Here is an 18,412-nt window from a genome sequence, read left to right as displayed (position 1 = left end):
GTAAACCCAAGCCCAAATGTTCGCAGACGAAGGCACAGTTGGGCAGGCCCAGGTACAATTTGCTATTTGCCGGCCCCTCGCCGGTGCTGGAGACCCGCCGTCCTTGAGGATATTCATGCACAAGAGTTAAGGACTTCTCAGTGAAGGATTCGATAGTGTGTACCCTCACAAGTCAATTCTATGAGGGGATGCCTAACGAGCCACCTCTTCGTCATTGCTCCGAGGGTAACATGCATATCCGTATTAGGTCTTTCACTTCCGGTCAACACACAGCCGCACGGATAGTTGGACTCATTTAAGTATAGCACATGTGCTCAAAAGGCTTTCCCGTTTTCGAACCCAAGGGCGAGAATGCACGGCGGCAGTGGTAGTAGTCCTGTAGTTGTATTGACTGAACAAGATACATGTGTATTCTCTTGTTTTGCTGGAGAAAAAAGACGCTATAACCCCCTCCTTGATCATAATCTTGGTATACTCTATTGCAGTTGCCCTTATCAACCAGTTCCCATCCCCCCGTACATGACAAGCTCCTAAACGCCATCCTATTTTATCTGGCCCTTGGTGGTGAAACAAAACTCCTGAAAATGCTCAAGCGCAGTGGGTATGAAGAACGATGTAATGCCACAGTTGAAAATCAATAACTCCCAATTCTCATCTTCACCCGCTTGGTCCTCGCTCGTGTGGTGTGGTCTTGTATGCTATGTATGCATAGTGTTGGCGGACCTTTATCCCCCTACTGACCAATCGGCCAGCCCAGTGCTGCATATAGGGTATTGCCCTTTTCACTCTAGGTCCTCCAAAGTCAGGTACTTCATCTCGAGAACCCACTTGTCGTCGAAATCGATACCGCGGCGCAACTTAGTCGCCGCCTTCCGCCAGATGCTGGCCCCGAGGCCGATGTCCGCAAGGTAGAACTTCCACTCCTCCACCATCAGGTCGCCATCGTCCTGCCCAATCTCCACGGCCTTCAGGAGACCTTGCTTGGGGGCCCCCAAAGCGACCACGTAACGGGGATGAACGTACAGCTTGGCGCCGTCGATGACGTTGACCGTGCCTTTCGTCGGGTCCACCCCACTGGGGATGTCAATGGCGAGCACGAAAGCCTCGTTCCGATTCGCCCACTCCATCAGCTCATAGGTCGTGGCCTGGTCGCTGGGGCGCAGCTCTTCAAACGTGATCGAAAGGCCTAGGAGGGCATCGATGATGAGCGTGACCGAGACCTGTGATGACGCCGCTAAGCTCGTAGCGTTCTTACTAAGGCTCTCGAAAAGCTGCGTCTTGGAGGACACAGCTCCGCCAAAGTTGCGAAAGAGTCGGATCTGCCGCCGAAACTCTTCGATGAGCTCCTTTTCACGCTCAATACCCACTACACAGACCAGGACGTTGATCCCACGGTTCCGCAGATGCCGAGCAGCGGATATAGCTCGGATACCGGACTTGTTGTTCCCAGCCAAGACAACGATGGTAGGGGTGTTGGGAGGCGAAGCCGTGGCATTGCGAAGCTTGATGGCAGGATCACCAAGTGCAGTTAATGCCACCTCGGCAACACTACGGCCCGCATTCTCGGCCATCAAGTCCTCGCTCAGCCCAATCTCATTGTGGGCAATGTTCTCCAGGTTCAACATTTGGAGATGCGTTACCGTCTCAATGCGTCGATTCAAAGGCAAGGCGTAGAATCCCTCCCCCGCTCATCGTCGGGGCCGGTTGCTTCTCAGTGTTAGCACTTCTGCGCAGCGCTGATTGCGTGCGGAGATGCATCTGGTGTGCAATGTTGTCAGGCTGTCTTACATTGGAGCTACCCCGACTTGGCCCCCCATCCCTTGTATCGCGCTGGCACTCGCCTTACGAGACTGGGATCGCCTTGAGTTGGACATCCGTGAGTCGCCACGCATACGAGAGTTGCGCCCGCTTCCTTCCCGCCCACTCAGTTGCTTTTCACCACCATTGACCGTTGCGTCGTCGGCCTCGCTTTTCCAGAAATCGTCGGGCGTCTCCTTTAACTTCGGCGTAGGCGAAGGTACGTCCAGTACGTTCTCGGTATAGTGGAGGTTCTTACCCCCGCAGTTCCTGGTTTGGGTCGCGGTAACCGATTATGGGCCACCAACCGCTCGGCATCGTCGACCTTGTCCTGTTGCCGCATCTCGTCAAATATGGTCCGCTTATCGAACTTAGCCAAGCTTCCCTCGAAATCAAAGTCCCCAGCCTCCTGAACATCAGTCACATCCTCCGAGGCCCACCCATTGTCGGCATTTGGTGGTTGACGGCCCTTCTGGCTCTTCTTCAGTGATGCGAAAGGTTGAAAAGACTTGGTGGATTGCAGTATGGGAGTTTGTCGCCATCCAGGACCCTGCTCAGTAGGCTTCGCGCTCGAGGTGGGTGTAGCGTCCCCGTCATTCTTACTTTTCGTGTTACGGCCCCCCCTGCGCTGCCGTTGCCGAGACTTTTTACCCTTGGCAGTTGATTGCGCATCTACAGCTTGGGCCGCCGTTGGGGTGGCGTTGAGTGCCTCGTCCTCGGTTGTATCGAGCTGGTACAGATCGTCCCCGACGGCAGGTGACCGGTTTGTGGCAGCATTGTTGGCATTTGCATCGATGGTCAGCTTGTTCAGTTCTCTTGCAAGGGGTGTTGTCTCGAGTAACGCGGTGTCGGGTCGCCGGCTTGGACTGGGACCGTTAGATCGTGCTGGGTGAGGCGAGATGACGGGCGGAGGATCGCGCTTCTCGCTGATATTGGGAGGCTGGGAATTGCGGTTTTCGTCATGACGAGTCACAGTCGGTCTTCTTCCGATATTGATGATGGCCGGGTCTTGGAAGCTTGCGTTGGATGACCTCGGGGGTGGCTGGGCTGCAGGAACATCGGCAGGAGCTGTGTGTAGCGGTGGCTGTTCGGGGTATGACTGATGTGGCGCCTCCCTGATATCCTTGATCAGAGCAGGGTCCAGATCCAATTTCGAGAGTTGTTGTCCAGTAGTCAAGACGTGGACTGCACAAAGACGTGTCAGTAGCCTTCATATACAGGATCATATGTTGTCAGCATAGACATGAACTGGACATACCTTGATGCAGGGCCAGCAGTTGGTTCGGAACGATCGAATAAATGGTGCCCACCAACGTGCAGTTCTCAGGCTCGTGGAGGATAACCGTCATACGCATCCCCAAGAATTGGGCGGCCATGGTGTGCGGTTGGGCGAGGAAGGGATGATATTAAAGAAATGCGCATGCGACGAAATCACCACTTGCCCGACGGAATCGAAGGTGGGATAAGTGAAGAAAAAAAGTATGGATGGTGGTTGATCGACTGACTTGACCAAAGCTGGCGGAGGGATTCTAGGCCCGCGATGGTGGTATTGGAGGTTCAATAAGGTCCTGGGCACTTTTGATTGATCTTTGGACCTTATCGAACCTTTTGGGCGTGGAGGGGAACTTGGCATCTCCTAAGCTTGCAGCTGCTTCCGCCTCTTATCGATAAAAAAAATAACCGCTGGTTGCCTAGCTTCTCCCGCTCCTCAACCCACCCCTCCTTGCTCCGGCTTCAAGCATGACAGTAAGACGCATGTAGTTATTTATTCATGTATTGAGTAGCACTTGAACAATATATATAGATTACAACTACACCATGTCCCTCTTCTGTGGTGTCCTATCAACTTGCTCAGGTATCTCGCCATTTCTTGAACCCAGTGAGCTAGTTGCCAAACTACGTTCGCTTCCCCTCCAAAGAAAACTCCGTCCTTATGCTAGGTATATGCCGGCCATAATATAGCCTTGCGCCAAACCATCAACGAGCCGCTCTTAACCGTACGCCGCCATGGCTTCCTCGTCATCGTCGATACTGGTGATTCCCCGGCCCTTGGGCTCTGATAGACCCCGAGAAGTAAACTCCGACAGTGATGGTGTAGGCTTCTTCATCATCGCGGTTTCCGCACTGTAGAGTTTGTTGTAGAACTGAATGACGCGCGGGTGCGCCATGACCCTGTTCTTGTCGAACCGGAGCACCTGTAGACCTTGCTTGTTTGTAGCACGACTGAGCGCCACGTACGCTTGGCCCTTCTCAAAGACTTTGCCGAGATCGACCTTGACTCTTTCCAGTGTTTGTCCTTGCGCTTTGTGGATAGAAAGAGCCCAGGCCAAAATCAGGGGAACCTGCCTTCGCTGTGCTTGAATTTCGCCATTGGGAAGCTCCACCTTCCAGTCTTCAGGAAGCATGAGCATGGTCCGATGGAAGCCATCAACCGTCGTAAATTGAACGACCGGATATTCCTTCAGGTCCTTTATCGCGTTCGCGTCGGGTTCTCGGCTGTACCCCTTGATCTGCTTGACGGGGGCTTCTGGGTTTCCCTCATCCTCAGAACCCGTTTCGTCAAATTTGGAACGCTCGAATACTGCTTCACACATAAACCCCTTAACTTTACCTAGTGAACCATTCACTAGTGTCTCGTCAAGGTTCTTGATCAACATCACTTGAGCCCCTTTTCGCAACTCGATCGCCTTGGGTGCCATCATGTTTTCCAGTAATCTGTCTCGAATATCAGGGTGGCCGGTGTCTGTCGAGTCATACCTTTGAGTCTGCCCTGGCAGGCTACGCAAACGCTGCTCGTTCGACCTTTCTACCTCCTGACGCGTAGGGAAAAGTTCCGTCACATCTAGGCCATCGGCGAACGTCAAGGGCCTGGACAGCTGCTTGAACGTCTGCACAGTCTGTTCACTGATTCTTCCCAGCCGCATCTCGTTCAGCATATTGGCAAAATCTGTTTGAATGTTAGCCTTGATTACACATTAAGATTCTATGCGGGTCCTGGGGTCTTACCTGGATCTCGTTGACGGAAGACCTGCGTCAACCCAATTGTATGATCAATGGAAGTGGTCCATGTTGCTGCCTCGAATGCAAACTTGACATCCCGCTTCTGCTTGTCTGGTACCGGGGGCAGTTGGAAGAAGTCTCCCGTAATGACGAGCTGTATGCCCCCCAAGGCCGTCCATTGTTCCGTATAGTCCGAGCAATCTGGGCCAGCTTGTCGAAAAGGTCGCCGTCTACCATCGAGACTTCATCAATGATCAAGGTCTTTGTTCGCAACCAACGATTCTTGGCCTTTTGGTTGCGACGAATTTTCTTTACCAGCGTAGGCACATCCTCTTTGCCCAGGCCTATTCCAGCAAAACTGTGCAGGGTTTGCCCTCCAATATTACATGCCGCCAATCCCGTAGATGCAGTTACACTCACTCGCTCGGGATCACGCGCCCACTTCTTCTTCAGCTCCTCGATGATGGCTCGCATTAAGACGGACTTTCCTGTTCCGGCAGGGCCAGTGAAGAATACACTTTGGTTCTGTCCGAGGACCAGGTCAATGACATGACGTTGCTCCGAGCTGAGCGAGACCGCGGCATTCTTCTTGGTTGAATGTGAATCTACGACAGAGCGCAGTTCCTCCGGGGGCACGGAGCCTTCGGTGTTTCTTGAAGTAGAAAAAGCTCTTTTATTTTTAAGCTGCGCTCGCTTGTCCTTGATGGCACTCTGCGTCGCGTTCCATAGTAGAGTCTTGTCTTTGGGCTTTGCTGGAGTGGCTGTTGGAGTGGCCATCGATGTGTTGTTCCTATCTGCAACGATATCAAGATCGATTGGTTCGTCCTTGCTCTTGCCCTTATCTTTAAACCAATGCCCGGGTAGCTGTCGTTTCTTTCTGACGGGCTGTTCGGGGAGTGAGACTGCTAGGAGTCTGACGTTTCGGTGGGGGCTGAATTGTTTTCTGAGGAGGGTAGCGATGCGCTTCAGGTGAAGAAGTCCACGGTATCGCTGTCTGGCTCGTAGAAGGTTCGGCGACTGGGGCCTCGATTACTGGTTTGGCAGGTTTTGGAGGCGGCGGCAGACTCGGAAGGGCAGACGGGCACGCATAGTCTAGCTCAAGGTCATCATCATCGCTGAAGTCGTCCTCGGCTATGTAGACGGAGTCGATAGCGGTGCCTCGAACCGAGCCCGCTTGATGCACGACGGGCTCTTCCTTGAAGGAGTCGGATTTGCTGTAAAGAGTAGGTAAGCTGCCGGCGGGCTTAATGAAACTTGTCACGGACGACCCGGTGCTGGATCTTGACATGGAACCGTTCGATCTCGACTGTGGTTGGCTTTGCCCATATGCCTTCGAAGACCCTAAACTCGCGTCTGGTGGACCACGGCTGTGGCCACTGCTGACCAAATCGATAATGTTGCCATCACGAGGACTACTTGCGAAAGCTGGTTTGCTCGGTTGGGCTTGGGAGACGGACGGCGCCGAGGCCTGGTATTTCTGGTTTGCTCTTTTAAACATGGTTTGGGCTTCTAGTGGGCTAGAAGAAGTGATGTGTGTGTACGCATGCCTTGATAAGGCACAAGCACGCGCTCGTTGGCGTGAAGCGGGAGGTACAAGCAGGTTCCAGGACGCGAGTAAGGGTCTTGAAGGCAGTCGAATGCGGAGGGCGGTCGGTATCATACAGTTGTTGGCCTCGGGGCGGAAGTTGTTGTGGTGATCGGTTGACCGACCACTCGGTGTTTTGGGTCTGCCTGGACCACGGCAACTTTCCACTCGTGAAAGCAGCGATTTCCAGTGGCACCCAGGCAGGCTTGTCGCGTTTTCGGGGCGCGTAAACTGGTAATTTACACGTCGAGGGGCCAATTAAGTGGGTGAATTGATCTTTGGTCTGTGCTTCAGTGCTTCAGTGCTCCAGTGCAAGTGTGGCTGTGTGGTAGGTGGAAGGGTGGGTAGCTTCAATGTACCAACTGCTACAAACATTTGCCTACTCCCATGCTTCGTCGGCTCGAATATCAGACCAATACGTATATCAACCTGGCAGTTGGAGGGGCAAATTGTCCGTTGGCTTGCCTTGTTGGCGGCTTGTAGCCTGGGCGCCGTCAGTCTTGGCCACCACTCGATGTTAGCTACCCTTACAGAGTACATTCCATACCAAGCATGTAGAGTGTCCCAGAAGCCTAGGCAGCCGTCTCCTTCTTCTTAGACCAGACCCATACCCATCAGTGCGCATCTAAAAGAAGATTGATACCAGCGATGCGTCCTTGCTTTCCGACATTTTCTGTTTTTGTTTTGTATTGTCAACTTTAGTTTCCTCGGGGGCATCGTTCGAAGAGGAAAGTCAAAGTCGCTGGCCTGATTTACGCAGCGGCTGGCAATAAACCAAACAGCATCCCACAATAACGCTCAGCTCGCAAGCAGCGCTTCTGCAAACGCCCCCCTAACACCGGCAGGCTCACTCAGGTGTGTGGTTTTCTCATCGCAATGGGTCAAAAACCACGTAGCCCAGATGCAGAAGATGAAGAAAGGCGTCAATATGAGGTGGGCGGCACGACGCTCAAAGAACTAGACGAGAAGCAAGTGCCCCGTATATGCTGACACGGGAAAATACACAACTGCTGACCATCATCACCAGGTTTCCCTACAGACCCAAGAACCATTCAAGAACTTTGCTGTTCTCCGAACTATACCAGAGTCTGTTTAATGCCCTGAGTGAAAACAAGAAGAAGCCGACAGGCCCCAACCTGCATCGCGCCAAGCTTGGTCCTCATGGCGCCAATAAGACCTCGCCTCATGAGCAGCGGCGCGCTATCATTGAGTCGTTCTTCTCGAGATGGCGGACAGAAGTCGGCAATGATATCTACCCTGCAATGCGCCTCATCATCCCAAGTCAGGATCGAGATCGAACTGTCTATGGTCTCAAGGAGAATGCTATCGGAAAACTCCTCGTCAAGATCCTGAAGATCGACAGGCACTCGGAAGACGGCAAAGCCCTGCTTCGTTGGAAGGACCCTGGTCAGAGGATAAGTTCCATGGCTGGTGACTTCAGTGGAAGATGCTTTGAAGTCATCTCGAAGCGGCCAATGCGCATGGACCCAGGCAACATGACCATAGCCGACGTTAATGAGATGCTGGACAAGCTTTCAGCCGCCTCGGGGAAAAAGGAACAGCTGCCTATTTTCGAGTCGTTCTACCACCAGATGAATTCCGAAGAGCTCATGTGGCTCATTCGTATCGTCCTGAAACAGATGAAAGTCGGTGCTACGGAAAGAACCTTCCTCAACTTATGGCACGTCGATGGCGATACTCTCTTCAATGTTTCGTCCAGCCTGCGCCGCGTATGTTGGCAGCTCCACAGTCGGGACGTGAACCTCAACGGCCGTGAGAGCCAGATCGAGCTCTTCCAGATCTTCCAGCCCCAACTGGCCCAATACCAGTTTTCTGGTACATTTCAGAAAATGGTCGACATTCTAACCCGGAGCCACCGCACCGAAACTGACAATGATTTTTGGATCGAAGAAAAGCTGGATGGTGAACGAATGCAGATGCACATGCAGGTAGATGACTCTGTACGAGGTGGCATGAGGTTTGGCTTCTGGTCGCGGAATGCCAAGAATTATACCTACCTCTATGGCAATGGTTTCTTCGACGAAAAGGGTTCCCTTACTCGACATCTCAGAGACGCTTTTGTCCCAGAAGTAAACAGCATCATCCTCGATGGAGAGATGGTAACCTGGGACATGGGCATTGACAGGATCATGAACTTCGGCACGCTAAAGACGGCTGCATTGGCAGGACAGAAGAATCCTTTCGACAAAACCGGTCCACGCCCACTTTACCGAGTATTTGATATTCTGTACCTGAATGACACCGACTTAAGGCAATATATGTTACGCGATCGGCGCAAGGCGCTCGAAAAGGCCGTCAAGGGTGTACACCGCCGGCTTGAACTCCACCCCCACGACACGGCTACGAGCCCAGATGCAATTGAACCTGCCCTACGAACAGTAGTTGCAAATGCATCAGAGGGTCTTGTGCTGAAGGACCCTCGCTCAGTCTACACTCTCAACAGCCGCAATGATGACTGGATTAAGGTCAAGCCAGAATATATGGACGACCTTGGCGAGAACGTCGATGTCGTGATCATTGGGGGTTACTACGGTTCAGGCCACCGGGGAGGTAGAATGTCGTCTTTCCTCTGCGGACTCCGGCCTACGAAGAACGACGTCAGAGCAGGCGTCGACCCGGAAACATGTTACAGCTTCTGTAAGGTTGGTGGAGGTTTCGGGGGTGAGGACTACCAACAGATTCTCGAGATGACAGACGGGAAGTGGCAAGACTGGGACCGAAAGAACCCGCCCTCCCAATACGTGGTGCTCGGTGGAGGTGAGGCAAGGCAAGCCGAGAGGCCGGATAAGTGGATTCGGCCGTCTGATTCTATCGTGATCTCTGTGAAGGCGGCGAGCGCCACCACATCGGACCAATTCGCCAAGATGATCACGTTGCGATTTCCGCGGTTCAAGGGCCTCCGCCTGGACCGGGCATGGGACTCGGCGCTCGACTATGACGAGTTTGTGGCCCTGCGGAAACGCATGGAGGAGAAGACCATGGAAGATCAGACTATGAAAATAGAGAAGAAGCGTCAAAGAGCCGCCAAGCGCATCAAGAAGGAAATCGTGATCGCCGGACAAGATGCAGCTACCGTGCCTGTCGTGTTCAATGGCCCGAAGTCGGGCGTGTTCGAGCATCTCAAATTCTGCGTGCTCAGCGACTCGACGCAGCCTAAGAAGTCCAAGGCACAGATCGAGGCACTTATCAAAGAGAACGGTGGGCGGATCTCGCAGAAAGCCGAGGTGGGCTCGAAGATGATCCTCGTCGCCGACAAGAAGGTGGTCAAGGTGGCGAGTCTGATCAAGGCCGGAGCAGTGGATATCGTTCGGCCAAAGTGGGTGATTGATTGCCTCGCCGAGGGCAACGACTTCGTGCTTCCTTATGAGCCTGACCACCTGCTCCACGCGACGGACGGGCTGCGGGACTGGGCAGGAGAGAATGTCGACGAGTTTGGGGACAGTTACGCTCGGAGTCTCAGCCTGAAGGAGTTCCGGGATTTGTTGATGGACATGCCCAAAAAGGAAATTGGGTACGAACCCTTCGACAAGCAGCAGTTCATCACACAGCTGGAGGAGCGTGGCCATGATCTTGGTAATCTGAAATGTTACTTGTTTCGACGCAACGTCGTCTACTTCGCGGTGGGCGAGTCTATATCGCCAATCCGGCTGCTCAAGTTCAAGAATTGGGTGCGGTTCGGTGGTGGTATCATATCCGAAGATCTGGAAGACATCTCGGTGACGCACGTCATCGTCTTCGGGGCCGATGAGCAAGATGAGCGGGATGTCAGTGCCGAGGTGCGCGCTACTGTTAGCAAAAGAACTCCTATACCTTATGTGGTTACGCAATACTGGCTTGAGGAGTGTTGGAAGGAGAGCACATTGCTGGATGAAGATAGATACGCCCCCGCATAAGCTTCTTAGGGTAGAATAATAAACGATACTTTCATGTTAGATAACGCATCTAAGAACTGATATCGTCGCACGTCTCTTGCATCCTCCTCCGGTTTCTCTTGCTAAAACCGGATTAAAGAAGCATGTGATGGATAGCATTCGTCAAATTCTCGCGATGGTCCACCCCCGCCGACTAAATACCTGTTAATTCCCCGCAAGGCAAAACTGCCGAAGATGGCCATAACGCCGTTCTCCCCTCCCAAGTATATCGCCATCCGCTACCTATTTTCCAATAGTGAGGAACAGCCGATCACCCACATCGCCCACGCCGGGCTTCAGCATGCCGTGGCCCGTCAGCTCCTCGTCGACGCCCGCGACCCAGATCTCGACGGCGTCGGGCCACTCGGCCGCAGCGCGCTTGATGCCCTCGGCCGCGGCCACGACGGACAGCACCAGGATGCGCTTGACGCCCCACTCGCGCAGCGTCTGGATGGCGGCGGCGCAGGTCCCGCCCGTCGCGATGACGGGGTCCAGGATGATGGCTAGGCTGGCCACGGGCTCGTCGGAGGCGCCCGAAGACACGTGTTGCGGAAGGTTGTTGTAGTACTCGACGGGCTCGAGGGTCGAGGGCTCGCGGTAGAGGCCTAGGTGGTGGACGGGGATGGGGTTGGGTAGGAGGGTTTGGATAGCTGTTCCGTTGGAGTTGCATGTTAGCACAACTTCACTGCAGATGTCACTGGGGGATCTCCAGAGGGGGAGGGAGGAGAAGATGACGTACCTTCCACCATGCCCAGGCCGGATCGCAGGATTGGTACAATGGAGAGGGCTTCCGGTTCGATTGTGGTTGTTGTGTACTCGAATCCAATCGGGGTCTCATCCTATACCAAGCAGCCATTGACGTTAGCTAGCTAGTTTCTTCTAGGATTGGAAATGGAAAGAGGGCAGGTGCTTCGCTACCTTCGGGCCGTCTACTGGGGTCAGGGCAGACGCCAAGGCTTCCACGCCGACAATGGTGGCGATCTCATTGATGAGTGCCTTCACTTCACGGGCCGAAGTGCTCTTCGATCGGAGAAGACTCAGCTTGCCCAGCAAGCATGGGTGTCGGGAGACATGGACGTTGGACGGAAGAGACATTCTGGGCAAGACTCGATTTGAGTATCACGACGGGCTGTCCGGGATTTCGGGCCAAGCGGTGCCAGTGTTACTATGGAAAATATACAGAGAGGTCAAGGAAGTAAATAAATAAGAGGTTGTAGCCTATCCAATAGTATACGGACGGCAGATGAGGCAAGAGCTTTACAAATAGGAATGAATCAAGGAAGTCTCTCTGGACTGACGACGTCCACTTAGAGGCAGATGTGCTATCCTTTGTTCACGAGGGACTCCTAAGACCGGAGTGCAGCCTATCTCCCAGAGATGGCGGATAATCCGTCCGTTCAATTGTTGGTGGTCATGCTGCTGCGCGCGGGGCTCTTTGGGTACCTGTCGGGGAGATAGGCGATAAGTTTGGGGAGCAACTACAGTGGGGAGCTGCCCAAGCTAACCCCCTCGGCCCCCTGTAGCGCTTGGCTCACCCGCTAGGCTATCTGGGGGAGGATATGAGTATAGTAGCGGGCTGGCTAGGGAATGGGGAATCGAGTTAGCGGGCGCTTTACGTAAGCCCCGTAAGCCCCAAGGAAAACAAAAATAATGTAGAGAGGACTTTTGGTTTGGAGGGAGACAACACGACTGAGACTCCAACTCTGTCTGGGTGAGCAACGACATCAATTCGAAATGGGCCAACAACACGTATATTCGTAACACACGTATGAAGAGCTTTAGGAGGATTGTGCTCTCAACCGAACTACACAACTCCTATTGCGCTTGGTTGTGTGTTGTTACACCAATGACGCAACCACAGGATCCAAGTGAGGTCTCCTCGCTCCATTGCACTACAACGTCACAGCGAACAACGCATGGCAACAACGCCTTGGGGAAAGGGGGCGCCGAACCAGATCCGGGAGACGCCGCCAAATCCGCGAGTTCGAGCCCGGGTATCGCCGTCTCGGGTCAGCATGGCAAGCCAAGACCGAGAACCTCCATGCAAGATAATGGAGTTGCTTCTGCTTCTGCCAAGCCGGCGCCCGAAGCTGAGGGCCACCAACATGCAGGTGCCAAGACAGAGCACCCGCGTGCGCCAGAACCCTCCCCGGGACAAACCAAGAAACATCCTCGCCCTTCGGCTACATCTAACTTCGATTACGATGTGCCAGAGTCTTATGTGAATGTGGCTGAATCGTCTGCTCTTGGGCCGATTCAAAACCGGGATGACGCGGAGAGCTACCGGCACCAATCGTTCTTGGAGGAGGAGAGGAGCCAGGACCAGCGGTACAGCAGAGACCAGCAAAGGCGACGAAGGGATAGCAAATCAAAAGTCGATAACGGTTCATCGAATAAGGAACATCCCCAGGTCTACCAAGTCTCCCGCCTTGCCACCCAGCTCTACACCATATCGTACCTGATCTTGTTCTCCATCGTCGGAACGCTGGCGAGGCTTGGCCTGCAAGCCTTGACCTACTACCCAGGCGCTCCTCTAGCGACGAGCGTAGTCTGGCCCAACTTCGCCGGATGCATAGTCATGGGCTTCTTGTCAGAAGACCGCAAGCTTTTTCTCAATGAATGGGGAACGCCACATTATCACCAGAAGGTTGATCAGGCCAAGAAAGCCCGCGAAGGCCAAGAAAGCGGGAACTCCAGTTCAGAACGTCCTCAGGTCGATCTTGCTGCGGCGAAGAAGGCACACATGGCTACCAAGAAGTCGATACCGCTTTACATTGGCCTAGCGACCGGTTTCTGCGGGTCGTTTACTTCCTTTTCCTCCTTCATTCGAGACGTCTTCCTCGCACTCTCGAATGACTTAACCACCCCAAATGGTGGAAACGTCACCAGTCCGCGGAACGGCGGGTTTTCGTTTATGGCCTTACTTGCAGTTATTATCACCACCGTCTCCCTGTCCATCTCAGGCCTGTTATTCGGAGCCCACCTTGCTATCTGTCTAGAGTCGGTGATGCCTTCCTTGCCATTTATTACCACGCGCAAGGTCGTTGACAGAATCTGTGTGCCCCTTGCATGGGGCTGCTGGCTCGGCGCTGTTTTCCTTTCCATTTTCCCACCAGATCGTTCCTCACACAGTGGGAAATCGGAGACATGGCGTGGTCGCGCAACTTTTGCCTTGGTCTTCGCGCCGCTTGGGTGTCTAGGCCGCTTCTACACGTCGATGTATCTGAACGGTCGCATCGCCTCGTTCCCACTTGGCACCTTTGCCGTCAACATACTCGGTACTGCCGTCTTGGGCATGGCTTGGGATCTCGCACATGTCCCTTCTGGGGGTCATCGGTTGCCAAGTGCTCCAGGGCATAGAGGATGGGTTCTGTGGGTGTCTGACCACCGTATCGACATGGGTGTCCGAATTGACGGGATTGAGGAGACGCAATGCGTATATATATGGTTTTACCAGCGTCATCGTGGGTTTGGCGTTCATGGTTGCCATTATGGGCGGCTTGAGGTGGAGTCATGGATTTGCGGGATTGGTGTGTTTGCACTGATCTCTCCCAGCAGATGCGCTGGCCTCAATTCTCCATGCATATATAGAATCTTTGCCCATTTTCCCTGTATATATCCTTGATACATTTTGTATATACTATCGGGTTGTATATATATCATAGATTACACCTAAGCTTACGATTTACTGCCCACAATCTTCTCCAACTCCGGACATGATTCCAAGACGTATCGGAATATGATTGTCGCACTTTCTTCTGGGCTCAACCTCGTAACGTCAACCTCGAGCGTACGACCCACTGCATCCTTTTTTGTTGAACCGATGGATGACAGTCTTGTCCCGAAATAGCTTCAGCATAGACACATCGACAAGCTTACCGCCGCGCGCCACCCGCTCCGACGATCCCACACGCTGTAGGTTGGTCGCCTCATCGCACGACAACACCACCGAAACCAGGACACACCCCCTCCTCCGCGCCACCTCGGCATACTCGGCACACACGGATGCGCCCACGAGGTCTGTGCTCTGGTTATCGGTGAAGATGTAGGAGTGCTCATACGTCGTGGGGTTCTCTGCGAGCGGCTCGAATACGGCGGCGCGCAGGGCGCGGCGCAGTGACTGGTAGCCTTCTTCGGTCCGCTCGAGAATGGCGCTGGCCGGGTCGATCAAGAGGTGGTTGTCCACCAGGCGGGCGGACAAATGGTGGGACCGGAAAAGGGCCCGCAGGGCGCGGGCTACAGTGAGCTTGCCGACGCCTGGGAAGCCGTTGATGTGGATTATGGGGGATGGCGGCACTGCATGGGACGGCATAATAGTGGTTGGTGGTGAGAAGTCGGATGGCCAATGATAAGACCTGATTGTCGCGAAGTTAGAGAAGCGGGAGCGAAAACACCTTCGATAGACAACTCTCATTACTTGCACTATTGGTAATAAAATGGAGTGAAGAGTGTGGCATTAACTAATATATGTTTCCAGTGTAACTGGATGTGCCAAAAACCCGTGGGAAGCCGGTGACTCATAGGCGTCATTACGAAGTTGGGATGCTAGTGCCAAATGCTTACTATCCATCCTCTTCCTCTCGGCATCTCATTGGACCGCCAACAGGAGAGTGAACAAAGCGAGAAGTCAATGGCTTTTGAGTTTAGATCATGTTATATATAGTAAGCAAATGAATGGAATTGCACATTGATAGATGAATCTCTTAGAGTGCGCTTTGTGTCTGTCACCTCGGCCTCTTTTACCGGCTTTAGTATTTGCTGTATACAATAGCTGATTGTGTAGATTTTTGTCTCATCTAGATAGATGACACGTTGCTGAGGATACTGGTTTCGTTGAATCCGCCATGGCAGCTATTGACACTGACTCTTTGACACCCGTCCGAAGACGAGTTTCTCAGATTCATGGAGTTGTATAGTGGTGTCACTATGGATATTACCTATACAATACGAACAGGGTATCGTGACACACGATAGTTAGGCTCGAGACTCGGTTAGTAGCATATACTGTTTTGTTTTGTACGACACTTTCTGGATTCTCTGAGTCTACATCAGTATATCTGTATCATCATATAGTCACAGTGCCGGCAGCGATTATGTAGATCCGCACGTTGTGAAGAATGAAATAGGAGTTCGGCCCCCATGCCTCTAGGTTGTGAGAATTCCACAAGTTACGGACGTGAGGTCAGGGGTCAACTGAACAAATAGGGGTTGAGATAAACGGAACCTAGCGTCGCACGTTTTCGGCTACAATCCTCTGAGCTTTTCTGGGAAGTACGAATAGTTTAACCAAGAATAGCAAAAGCCGAAAGCGCCTATGGGAGCTAGCTATGCATTATTGTCTTAAAGGAGGCCAACTCGAGGATGGGCCAGCCCTTTGAGCGCTTCACCTTTGTTGTACGAGGCCAAAGGAGAAACAAAACAAACTACGCACAATGGGCTTCACAAAATGCCGAATGCGGTTCCTTCGAATATTACGAAATCTCTTCTGGTATGGTCCCAAAACATTCTGTGGACATGGGCCGGCCCCTGGCTATCTTCGCGATTAGCTTCGCCGAACTCGTCGATTAAAAGGCGGCTATCAGACAAAGGATTGCTATGTTTTTTCGGTGGAATGCATAAAACAGGTATGTATATCCAGTTAGCCACAGAGAACTTCTTCCTGACTGTTCGCCAGGCCGGTCGTCAGTAGCTTGCAGTTCCCGAGGAGCTGTGTAGTCGCCCGCCATGAAGTCTGTAGTAGTAGATGAAACTGCCAAGCAGATCGAGGAACGACTCGGCATTAACTGGACGCCCGCCCAGAAGCAAGCGTACCTTGATTCAATAAAGATCGTCTACCTGAAGAGACTGGAAACGCCATATCCCATCCATGACTTCTATACGGCAGGAACCAAAAGGGCACAAGATGAGTGGGACGCATACTGGGAAGGTAAGCCCCTGAAGGATCCGAGATACAACAAGGGGCAACGGCGCAAGACGAAGACAATCGACTTCTCCCAGCTCCAGTACATTATCGAGCAGGACGAGAGCGTGCAGTTTCGCGACGCGGACACCAAGGAGCTCGTCATGATCGTGATCCGCGACTTCTTCCCCGACGCGGCGATGCGCGAGGCCTTCACCAAGGTCTGCCTCGAGGTGGTGGAGCGCCGGCGCGATGATCGGCGCGAAGACCCGGGCCAGCTGTGCCATTTCGGGTACACGTGCGGGTCGCGCCACCAGCCCGGCTTGCGGCTCGCGACGTGCAACAAAAGGCTCAACACCCCGGCGCGGATCGAGTACGAGCGCCAGCTCAACTACAAGGCGCAGGGGATGGCGGGCCTCGGCTGGAACATGCTTAAGTCCCGGCTGCCCGACGAGATCATCCAGGACTACGAGGACGCCATCGCGAACTCCGAGGCCCCCCGCATGGACATGCAGCGCGAGCAGAAGGACTTCAGCTTCCCGTTCCATGGCAAGTCGGTCACGTTCAAGGGCCTGGACCTACCGCCACCGTCAGGGCTGTGTTCCATCAACTACTCGCGCTTCACACACAAAGAGAACAACGGGAACAGGTTTTTCATCGCATGCACGACGGAGGCACCGGCTGACCCTACCAAGGGCGGTAACTTCTACAATGCTTCGTACGGCATTATGCTGAAAGGTAAGCACCGAAACGAGCTGACACACGAGACTTACTCGGTTACAAAATGCGATGCGGCACAAATGACTGACGTGTATCGTTTTGATCACACATAGCGGCCACGAACACGGTCACGTCGTGGCTCCCGTCCGACTACCACGGCACAACCCTGTACGAGATGGTGGAGGGCCCCGAGAAGCGGGCGGGGTACGAGATCCGACCCGACGGCGGCATCAACACCGGATTCTCGTTCGAGGTGTCCAAGATGATCCGCAACGCCGTGAAGCAGGGGCTCAAGCGCAAGGATGCCCCGCCCACGTCTTGCTCGTCCTCCTCTACGTCGTCGGCGGTCGAGGAGGAGATCAGGGTGCGCCAGCCTCCACCAAAGCGACCCCGCGTTGCACGCCGTAGCCGATTTGCGAGGACGGCCGACGACAGCGATGGTGGTTGCAGTAAAGGTGCTGATAGCGATAGTGATTATATACCATGAACGACTGTATCTACTTGATACATACTTGCATGAACCGTTCTTACGACCAAGTGCTACGCAATGCATGACTATAGGCAGCTGCCAAGTCGGCGCGCTGTTTTACGCCAGAATGTGAAGGGCAGGGTTATGCTGGCCAATGTGCCCCAGGCTAGTCTTTTCGTTTTCTTTTTTAGTGGCGGCATGCCAAGTGAAGGGCCCAAGACCCCTAAGCACGGCCTACGCAAGGCCCTAAGCGACCTGGCAGACCCGCGGATATTCCTCCTGCCTCCCGCACTTGAAACCCCGTCGTCTGAATAGTTGGCCCGACGGACTTTCAGCTTGGGTGGGCCGTACTATGTATTAGGGGCAGCGTTGCGTGTGATGTGCGCATGCGTTATTTGTTAATCAATCTACAAGCACCCCTCCGCCGGCCTATCAGCGGTCCGTCGTAGTCAGCACCCGTTCCCGCAACGCTGTATCGACGGCCTGCCCACGTCATCAGAAAGGCGAAAGCTTCGCCGACGGCTTCTTTCCTTCGTTCCCAGCGTCTCCGAGCTGACCGACTCACCGATGCCGTCTCCGTGCCCTGGCCACCCATGCCAGCCCAGCCAGCCAGCCCAGCCTGCCGGTTACCACTTCCCCATCTGGCCGGCCCAATGCCCCTGATTCGTACAGACGAATGCGACTTTATACTGCAGCCAAGCTCTAGGCCATTGCCGATTCGACTGGCGGCGCTGGCTGCATGTGAAATGGTGGAGTGCCGGTGCGGGTTTCTGCTGATTCCCTGTCGCATCTCAGTGGGCCAGCCGACAGCTCCGACGAACCGAGGCGCAATTGAGTTTCTGTGGGCCTCCTGTCTTTTGTCCAGAATTCTGTCATGCCATTGACGACATGGATGCGTTTCCCTGCTCCATTCTTTTGCCTCACGGCCATTCAAATCTTCCAGCTCATGGCGCACGGCATGCGTGTCGGTGTGTGATACGATCTTGACGGCACTGTTACCGCTGGCGCTG

The 18,412-nt window shown here is 53.7% G+C and overlaps 7 protein-coding genes across 7 annotated transcripts; 3 read left to right on the top strand and 4 right to left on the bottom strand.

Moving 5' to 3' along the window:
- Nucleotides 1-782: 782 nt before the first annotated feature.
- On the bottom strand, nucleotides 783-3,173 carry PG998_005718 (Enhancer of mRNA-decapping protein 3; the record flags this gene model as incomplete). The annotated part of the gene is made up of 4 exons (XM_066872536.1): nucleotides 783-1,687; nucleotides 1,847-1,994; nucleotides 2,057-2,982; nucleotides 3,056-3,173. The coding sequence occupies 4 exons, from the start codon at nucleotides 3,171-3,173 to the stop codon at nucleotides 783-785; spliced, it is 2,097 nt and encodes a 698-aa protein (XP_066732633.1).
- Nucleotides 3,174-3,788: 615 nt separating this feature from the next.
- PG998_005717 (uncharacterized protein) lies at nucleotides 3,789-6,457 on the bottom strand (the record flags this gene model as incomplete). Its single annotated transcript, XM_066872535.1, is given in 4 exon segments — nucleotides 3,789-4,744; nucleotides 4,804-4,998; nucleotides 5,076-5,699; nucleotides 5,716-6,457. The coding sequence occupies 4 exon segments, from the start codon at nucleotides 6,455-6,457 to the stop codon at nucleotides 3,789-3,791; spliced, it is 2,517 nt and encodes an 838-aa protein (XP_066732632.1).
- Nucleotides 6,458-7,258: 801 nt separating this feature from the next.
- PG998_005716 (DNA ligase 4) lies at nucleotides 7,259-10,296 on the top strand (the record flags this gene model as incomplete). Its single annotated transcript, XM_066872534.1, has 2 exons — nucleotides 7,259-7,354; nucleotides 7,468-10,296. The coding sequence occupies 2 exons, from the start codon at nucleotides 7,259-7,261 to the stop codon at nucleotides 10,294-10,296; spliced, it is 2,925 nt and encodes a 974-aa protein (XP_066732631.1).
- A 261-nt stretch (nucleotides 10,297-10,557) lies between these two features.
- On the bottom strand, nucleotides 10,558-11,409 carry PG998_005715 (uracil phosphoribosyltransferase-domain-containing protein; the record flags this gene model as incomplete). The annotated part of the gene is made up of 3 exons (XM_066872533.1): nucleotides 10,558-10,964; nucleotides 11,054-11,153; nucleotides 11,233-11,409. 3 exons carry the CDS (start codon nucleotides 11,407-11,409, stop codon nucleotides 10,558-10,560), a joined length of 684 nt encoding a protein of 227 aa, XP_066732630.1.
- Nucleotides 11,410-12,160: 751 nt separating this feature from the next.
- PG998_005714 (CrcB-like protein) lies at nucleotides 12,161-13,859 on the top strand (the record flags this gene model as incomplete). The annotated part of the gene is made up of 2 exons (XM_066872532.1): nucleotides 12,161-13,686; nucleotides 13,772-13,859. 2 exons carry the CDS (start codon nucleotides 12,161-12,163, stop codon nucleotides 13,857-13,859), a joined length of 1,614 nt encoding a protein of 537 aa, XP_066732629.1.
- Nucleotides 13,860-14,092: 233 nt separating this feature from the next.
- Nucleotides 14,093-14,626, bottom strand: PG998_005713 (uncharacterized protein; the record flags this gene model as incomplete). Its single annotated transcript, XM_066872531.1, has 1 exon — nucleotides 14,093-14,626. One exon carries the CDS (start codon nucleotides 14,624-14,626, stop codon nucleotides 14,093-14,095), a length of 534 nt encoding a protein of 177 aa, XP_066732628.1.
- A 1,412-nt stretch (nucleotides 14,627-16,038) lies between these two features.
- PG998_005712 (uncharacterized protein) lies at nucleotides 16,039-17,420 on the top strand (the record flags this gene model as incomplete). The annotated part of the gene is made up of 2 exons (XM_066872530.1): nucleotides 16,039-16,951; nucleotides 17,047-17,420. 2 exons carry the CDS (start codon nucleotides 16,039-16,041, stop codon nucleotides 17,418-17,420), a joined length of 1,287 nt encoding a protein of 428 aa, XP_066732627.1.
- Between the last annotated feature and the right edge of the window lie 992 nt (nucleotides 17,421-18,412).

This window comes from Apiospora kogelbergensis, assembly GCF_038363985.1.
Source record: "Apiospora kogelbergensis strain CBS 113332 chromosome Unknown utg000003l_segment0_segment0, whole genome shotgun sequence".
NCBI classification, from domain to species: Eukaryota; Fungi; Ascomycota; class Sordariomycetes; order Amphisphaeriales; family Apiosporaceae; genus Apiospora; species Apiospora kogelbergensis.
The sequence above is the reverse complement of the archived record's forward strand: the minus strand, read 5'-3'. Positions and strand labels throughout refer to the sequence as shown.